The sequence below is a fragment of the Nematolebias whitei genome, chromosome 10 (assembly GCF_014905685.2).
Source record: "Nematolebias whitei isolate Nwh7 chromosome 10, NemWhi1, whole genome shotgun sequence".
Classification (NCBI taxonomy): domain Eukaryota; kingdom Metazoa; phylum Chordata; class Actinopteri; order Cyprinodontiformes; family Rivulidae; genus Nematolebias; species Nematolebias whitei.
In genome coordinates, this window is record NC_056507.1 from 44,450,172 (window position 1) to 44,458,872 (window position 8,701).

Below are 8,701 nucleotides of genomic sequence, written 5' to 3' on the forward strand. Positions count from 1 at the left end.
GGCTGAGGAGTCCTTTGTGCCTTCCGCGGTACCTGCTGTTGGGCAGTCTGTGTCACACTCCGGAGGCGTATCTATTGGCAGTGGTTTGCTCACTGTTGTCCACATTGTTTGATCACCATAATCTATAATCGCGTTAAAGCGATTTATAAAATCCTGGCCAACCAAAAATGGGAATGAGTCAACATGGGTCACGTGTACCGGGTGGTACAGTGTCATATTGCCAATCTGCATGTGAACCATTGCTATAGCTGTCAGGGTTGTTTTATTCTCCGAGAGACCCTGCATTTCTATAGCACAATCAGATAGAGGTATTATCCTGTTTTTCTCGGCTGCGGCTGTCCTCAGCTCCTCGAACAGTTTAGCTGACATAATTGTTATGTCTGCCCCACCGTCCAGGAGTGCTTCGTGTGTGAGGACACCTTCGAGTGTTACTGACAGGTACGCCTTTTTGGCGGCCCCCTTTCTGATAAAGTTACACAGAAACCTCTTGGGTTTTTTCTGACGTTTTTTCGTGCGTTCAGAAGTGCTTGTGTAATCTTGGTTTGTCTGAACCGTCAGCACAGCTGTAGCTGTTTCTGCGTGTTCAGCCTGCGATGACTCGTCATCGTTTGTGTGTGTGATTACCCCCTTTTCATCCGATGAGGGGTTGTTTGAGGCAACAACAGCAGCGTCTTGGTGTGTTTCACCGATGTCTGTAGTGTTGTCATTCGCGCCCAGAGATGAAATAGTGAGTACCTCACTGCATAGTGCTTTTGGTCGGCTTCCCTTGTCAGTGTGTTTCAAGTCTTCTAACATTTCCCGCAATTTTTCTGTCTCTTCCGAGCTCAGAGGTGGAGGGCCTTTTTTCTGGGATTTTTGTGATTTTTTCGCCTCTGGACGTTTCGTCCGAGGTGGGGGGCGGCTAGGTACGTCTTTTTGGGGTTCCTCTCGGTTCCCATTTTTTTGCGTCCTCCGCTGGTCCCATTTACGATAATCACGTTCGTCCTCTGAAGGAGGAGCCTTTTTGTCCCAGCGTGCGCCTTCATGATGCGGTTTGTTAGTCTGAAAATACTGCCTTTTTTCTCCTTTTTTAGGAGGAGGTGGCGATGAACGCCTTCCTTCTAATTCTAGGGAGTGGGGTTTAACCTTTACACCAGGAAACACTTCTATGGGCGTCTTGGCATGACAACGTGCCTCAAACACGTTCACAGCGCACTGGGTGTGAGTGTTCACTACACAGGGATGAAGATGTTCACATCCTGGACAGAGAGGAACGATGGTTTGAGAGAGGAGTAAAGGAGGCCATCTTTGTGAAAAGAAATCCATCCATCCATTATCTTTATCCTCTTATTCCATTTTTTGATCACGGGTGTCCCATGTCCATTCCCATGTCCAGCAATCACTGTGCGAGGGGCGGGGTACACCCTGGACGAGTCGCAAGTCCATCACAGGGCCACATATGCCCCTTTTCCACCGTCACGGCGCGGGTCGGATATTTCCGGGTTGAAGCGCGTTTGAGGTCTTTCCACTGTTCCAGAAACCGGCTCGCCTCGCTAAATTCTGGCCCGGCTTCTCAAGGGTTCCGAGCGAGCCGCGCCGTGACGTCAGAAACACTGTCGGTCACTGATTGGTCGGGGGGAGGAGTCTGTGGAGTCTTTCCAAACAACCCGATCCACCATTTTTTCTCTACCGCTTGCCATTAGCGATAACACGAGGAGCGTATCTTTTAGTATTTTGAAGCTATACAACAACAATAACATCAAAGCCGTGGTCAAATGCAGAAGTGCAGGTGTTGTTCTGCTTGGTGGCCGACGAAAAAAGTCAAAGCGAGCTAGATGGAGGATTGGAGGGTGGTTTGGACACGACTACTGCTCTACTTGAACCATTTATAGAAGATGGTGAGTGTTTTCTAACTTTAAACATATTTTAAATTACTCATCCCATCGGTTCTGAACATATTTTTAACTAACAAAAGAGGCTGACGCCATAATTGTACAACGTCGGTGCTACGATGCTAAGCTAATTTGCATAAATGCTAACTGTCCTCTGGTCCGTTTCTCACTGTATTTTATCCAGAACGTATTTCAGCGCGTGATGGTTCATCTCTAAACTCCACATTAAACCCTCCAAGCCTCCCGGCTTCTGCTCCTGCTCCATCAGCAGAGTCTGCACCTGACAGAGCTCCATCACAGCCCAGCTGCACCTCACAGAGCAGCACAACGCTGCAGCTTCTGTGCTCGGTAAGAACAGATGCAACTGTTCCACATCACTTTATTTGTGCCGATAAGGACTTGATTTATTTTATTTTTAAAGTAAAAAACTAAAATGTTGAATAAATACTGAATTGGGATGAAATTATGTACACAGGGTCCCAGTTACAGACAACAAAATGTAAAATAAAAACAGTAATAAGATCGAAGATATGAATTAAGAAAAATATCAACTAAAAAACATCTACTAATAAAACACTAAGCACTAATAGCAGTAAACAATCAAAACAATACGTCAAACAGCAACATGAACTAGAGTTTGTGCAGCCTCATGAATATATAACACTGTGAAGAATCACATCATGTAGCTGCTGATCAGTTTCATGTTGCTGCTGATCAGTTTCATGTTGCTGCTGATCTGTTTCATGTTGCTGTGTTCATGCATGCTCGTCTGTTCACACAGACTCATGTCCGTGCTGCTGTTCGTGTATTGTGTTTAATGTTTTTATGCTATTAGAGCTTATCATATTTTTAGTTGATGTTTTTATTAGTTCATATCTTAGATCTTACTACTGTTTTTCTTTTATATTTTATTGTTGGATGTAACTGGGACCCTGTGAACATAATTTTGATCATCCACCACATGGACCACATGTGGTGGATGATCAAAGAATATCTGCATCTGTATAATACTTTCTGATTCATATATCCATTATTATCATTTTCATTATTTTTAAATCAATTTATTTTTCATTTTCTTATTTGATCAGTTTATTATTATTAATATATCTATTATAGCTGTTAGCAGCACCTTTCTTTGTTTCATGCATTTATTCAAAAACAGTATGTAGCTTGAATTAACCACCTGTTTCTTCTTTCTAGTGAAGAGAAAGAGAAAAGAGTCCAGTAAAGAAAAGTCTTATTTCATCACTGAATGAACATGAAGAACTGAACCGGACACAGCAGGAACAACACTTGTGTCTTCTTCTGGATGAAGCCCGTGAGACAAGGGACACAGATACACAATCATTAGTTGGACGCAGTAGTTTTTATTTTTGTACATTTTTCACTTCTTACTTTTCATATTAAACAATTTTTTTCTTAAGTGGTGTCCTTGAACATTAAATTTCCTAAACAAATTTTACAATGTTAAGTTCATATAGTGTTTGTTTAAATTCATACTGGAAGTTGAGAAGAATTTCCAATTGCATTTGATCTTTAATGAATCCTAAGAAAAGATTACCAGAATCTGCTCAACTGTTATTATGTTATAAATGTTTTGTTCTAGGATGAAGTGACACAAAAACAGTCAAAAATTCAGAAAGGACAGTTATCAGTGATCAGTAATCAGTAATCAGTTATCGTTTATCGTCCGTACAACTGTAACCCCTGAGAGATTCAGCTGAAAGTCCTGGTGCACCTTTTATTTGAACCTGCAGAGATTTGAACAGCTGATCTGAAGCAAACAGGCAGGAGTTCACCTGAACTGACCACTCCTGCTGTTTGATGGTCTCCTCCTTCACCATCCATCCATCCATCCATCCATCCATCCATCCATCCATCCATCCATCCATCCATCCATCCATCCGTCCATCCATCCATCATCTTCTGCTTCAGGGTTGTGGGAGCAGCATCTTCACCAGGGAGGCACAGACATCAACAGCATCCTCTTCAACTCTTCTAGGACCCCATGGTGTTCACAGACCAACTGACTATTTATTAATTAATATCCTGATGCTGCTCAATAATCCAGGTAGAAAAATCTAAAAAGTTAAGTCTGGTCCTCTGGACATTCACAAAACAAACAATACAGTTTATAATAAATAAACTAAATGTTTTTTGTTAGTTTTGTTTTTTGAATGTCCAGAGGACCAGACTTAACTTTTTTAGATTAATAAGTAATAAATTTATGTTTTAATTTAATGAAAGACAAATCCTTTAAAATTCAAGGACAAAATTTAATCTAATTGTTTTCAAGTCTTCTTGTAAAAGCAGTTTCAAAGATTACAGCACAGTGTGATGTTTTGCAATTTTAACATGAACCTTGTGCATATCTGCAAATAATAAAAGTGAAGATATTTTTAATACATCTTTATTGTAAAAATCTATACTAAAATGAAAAACACATGGGTTTAAAGCAGGCAGGGAAGGCAGTAAGGTAGGATTATGAATCAGGTCTAAAGTTACAGTTCATGAGGTACTCCATTAGAGCATGACATCTCTTCCACAACATCTTGTGACAAAACCTTCAGGGTGTTCTTCTTCTAATACGTTTAGTGGTGGCTAGTAAGTAGCTTAAGGGAGCACTACTGCCACCAGGTGGTAAGACGAGTTGGATTCTAGTCCCCGCCTACAGAGCTGGTCCAGAAATGTACATGGAAACACAAAAGACCCGAACCGATCTGAACCAACCCGAACTGATCTGATCCGCTCTGTGACGGTGGAAAAGGGGCAATAGAGACAAACGAGACAAACAACCATTCACTCTCTCACTCACATCTAGGGACAATTTAGAGTTACCAATCAGCCTAACATGCATGTTTTTGGTCTGTGGGAGGAAACCGGAGCACCCGGAGAAAACCCACGTATGCACGGAGAGAACATGCAAACTCCACCCAGAAAGGCCCCTGGACCTGGGTTTGAACCAGGGACCTGCTCGCTGAGAGGCAGCAGCTCTACCAGTTGCGCCACCGTGCTGCCCGTGAAAATAAATCGTCCATCATTAAACAGGGGTAGAGGCCTCTGTGTTCAACTGTCCCCCTCTTACAATGCTGTGATTGCTAGTATCACTCAGCCCTCTGTGAACAGTAAACAGCCATCAGGTGCTAATGATCCATTGTTAGGCTGATGGTCCTTCTTGAGCATGTGATCAGCTGGTTTTGGTTGTCAGCAGCAAACTGGTTGATCCACTCTGAGAAGGTGCTATTTAAGAGACTGAGCTGAATACAGCACCTCAGACTGAGGAAGTCTTTTGGATGAAAGACGAAACATTTCTATATTTTTTTGTTTGCTTGTTTTGTTTTTTGAATGTCCAGAGGACCAGATTTAACTTTTTTTAGAACTTTCAAGGCAGTTTATAACATGGATTATTCAGTGTTTAAAAAAATATATCTGAGTTTATAACTTTTATTTACCGAGACGACAAAATAGTAATGTGCGGTCCGACACTGTTTAAAACGTATTTAATTTTAAAACAAATGTCACCATCTTGTGATCAAGCTTTGCTATTACAACCCAAGTTATCAGTGGTTTGCTCTGTCAACCAACCTTCTTTATGCCTCCGATTCCTATTGGTCAGTCGAAGACGTCTGTACCTCGAACTCGTTTCTGATTGGTTGTTTGAACACCTATTACCCATCATGCCTTTGTGTATTTTGTTAGCAAAAGCTATAAGTGACTTGACATTGACAATCAACAGGTTAGTAACAGAGAATTTATACTATTGTTGAAATGAATCACGCACACGTTCTTAAGATAAATTAGGTCATTAAATTCTCTCGCGCCATATGCATATTGCACCCTATCTTGTGTCGCTCTCGTGTTTTATTTTTCGTGTTCGCTAGCATTGCCGCATTATGTGGATAATTAAATTTCTTGAGTTTTCTGCCTTCAGCGAATTCGTATTTCCGTTTCGTAGAGTCAGAAACGGACTCTGGCACGCTCGGCTTCTTCGTTAGAAATGTGGCGGTTTGCTTCGTTGGTGAAGTGACGACGTGGGGGAGGCGTAGCTAGCACGAGCCGTCCACAGTTACGTTGCTAGGCAACAGTTAACCATGTTCAGCTCCTCACCATGTAAAGCAGTTTCTGACGTGTTTTCAGTACTCGCTGACATTAGTTTGCCTGTTATCAATCTAAAAATGAGCTAATTTATAAAACGACATATTAGTTTTACAGCGGGTTACCATGGTAACAACGAAGAAGCCAGAGAACCGTGTAGTGAAAAGATGGAAACATGAATGAGCAAATGAACGTGTTATTAGCACTTGTGAAGCGCAGCTGCTGTCATTACGAAATGACAGAGGACGCCCTGGTGTAAGGTATGCAGTAATAAGTTCATGCGCGTAGCCAGGGGGGGTTCGGGGGGTTCGAACGAACCGCCCACTTTGCCAATGAAGTCCCACCTACAACTCCCGCGAGATATAGAACTGCGAGGTGAAGTAATTTCATTCATAAAAAACAATGTCTAACAAAGCAAAGTAAAAAGATGAGTTATTTTTGCAATTGAAGTAATGTTATTATTTGCGGGCTTAGTTTGCATTTATGTTGTTAGAGTTAAGGAGTGGTACTGTGCCTTTAAGAGGATGACGTCTTTCATTCTTCTTCGGTGTTTTTTTTTTTTTTGTGTGTATGTTCGGGCGGGACTCGGGAGTACCGAAGTGTTCGTTCGTGTCTGGGATGAGTTCTGAATAGAAGACTGGACACACACGCTATTCCCCTCTCAGTGTGTTGCTCTTTCTCCACTCACAACCGCCTATTTGGTAACACAGATTTACCTCACACAGCAGTGTTTTAACTAGCTAGCTAATTAGCTTGTTTACACATTTGAAGTTATGTGTACCACCGCCAATGAACCAATCAGAGTAGTCCTACAGGTCCACTTTTTCTTCAAACGAACCGCCCCTCATAAAATCCTGGCTACGCCTATGAAGTTAGCTGCTTCCCATGAAGACTGTTGTTTACCGTAATATTAACCATCTGACTTAATATCAGGTGGCCAGATGTAGCTGTGATGCTCTTATAGGCAAGACAAACCACAGCGCTTCTAATCCGCTTCCTACTTCTTATGTTGGGGATGTCAGCCTGCGGTGAGCCCTGCAGCACATGAGTGGGGAGTAGTGGCCATGCAAAGCAGTGTTGGGCTGACATAAACAATGAAGAAAATATTTAGCTTCACTAAGAAGAAAAAAGCCCAAAGTGGGACCCCGGACAGTGGGAGTGCGCTGTCCGCTGGCTATGAGGTGAAAGAGAAGGACCTGGGCAGGCTCCATAAGGCTGCTCTAAACGGTGACCTGACCAAGATGAAGCAGCTTGCTAAGAAAAATGATGTCAATCAACTTGACAAGGAGAACAGGTGAGGAAAAAACATTTGTTAATACATCTTCTGAATTTATTTTCAGTAAATTGTCTGTGTGAACAATGTACACAACATTTCTTCATATTTTTGTTGTTTGTCATGTTTGATCATGCATTTTATAACCAGGCTGCAAGAAACAATGTCCTACATTTTAAATGTGAAGAACAAACCACATATTGTTTGTAGTGCTAAGTGGAAATGGGCATGACACCTCTTTGTTTCTTCTTGTGTTTCAAGGAAGGATCTAATTTCCATTTATACATTTAGCATGTGTCAGAAGAGCGCTTGAAATACTTTTCATTACAACCAAAGAAAAAGTCTCTGTGCTGATCTTGATTTGAATAGAATACCTTAGAGGTCTCGAGTGAAGTAAGAACTAGCTTTTTATGTTTTAAACACCAGTAAAGGTCAGTAAAAGGTTTAAACTTTGTCCCTTACTGATTTTAATGTGACAAACTCCACTTTACTTTTGCAGAACTCCGCTTCATCTTGCTTGTGCAAACGGTCACGCTGAAATGGTGCAGTTTCTTGTTGAGAGCAAAGCCAAGCTTAACCTCTGTGACAATCAAAATAGATCTGCCTTAATGAAGGTAATCCTGGATTCTGACGCTGCAAAACAGGGAATCCTGCTTAAATCATATTGCCTGCATTCCTTTACATGTCTCTAGCTTTGGACCAGTTCTTGTCTCTGAATTCATGTTGATTCTTCTATTGAACAGGCGGTGCAGGGTCAGCATGAGCAGTGTGTGAGCATATTGTTAGAGAATCACGCTGAGCCAACTCTTGTGGACATCAATGGCAATACAGCCCTCCATTTAGCAGCGAACATCCCATCCATACCCACAGCTGCACTGTTGTTGCAGCATGGTGCTGAAGTGAACGCTCAAAACAAGGTGAGCCTCACTGCTCACATCCAAGCATCATCCTGATTTAACAAACACAACTTTAACTTATTCAATTAGTTTGAATGGCTTGGCCAACATCCTCACGATATATCTCAGTAGTTTTTACGAAACACTTGTTTAAATGCACAGGACTCCAAAGTCACTTTTTGCACTGATTGCATTAGTACACTTTTTTATTTAGGCACAAACTATTTTTTACAGCTCTTAAACCACAGTATTATCACAAACGTTTGTTGCTGATACTTATTTTTTTTAACATCTCAATTTGGTCTGTTGACAAATGCGTGGTTTTGGCTTTGAAGTCACACTTTGCTGTTAATGCATCACATTTGGCTTCTGGTCTGACCTGAGCTACAGCAACTCGTCCCTCCCTCCTGGCCGGGGGTCACTGATGCCCATGTCCAGCAGTCACTGTGCGAGAGACGCAGTGGACATCGTGGACAGGTCTCCAGTCCATCACAGGGACACATGGAGACAAACAACTATTCTCTCTCTCTCTCTCTCTCTCTCTCTCTCTCTCTCTCTCTCTCTCT

At 41.8% G+C, this 8,701-nt stretch overlaps 1 protein-coding gene across 1 annotated transcript in view; it reads left to right on the forward strand.

Annotated features, from left to right (window-relative positions):
• Positions 1-6,960: 6,960 nt before the first annotated feature.
• si:ch211-272n13.3 (putative ankyrin repeat domain-containing protein 20A2) overlaps positions 6,961-8,701 on the forward strand; it is a 7,016-nt gene continuing 5,275 nt past the window's right edge. Inside the window, exons 1-3 of the mRNA XM_037683751.1 lie at positions 6,961-7,260; positions 7,739-7,853; positions 7,983-8,156. Coding sequence (XP_037539679.1) covers positions 7,061-7,260; positions 7,739-7,853; positions 7,983-8,156 — 489 coding nt within the window. The 5' untranslated portion in view covers positions 6,961-7,060. The remainder of the gene's footprint in view (positions 7,261-7,738; positions 7,854-7,982; positions 8,157-8,701) is intronic.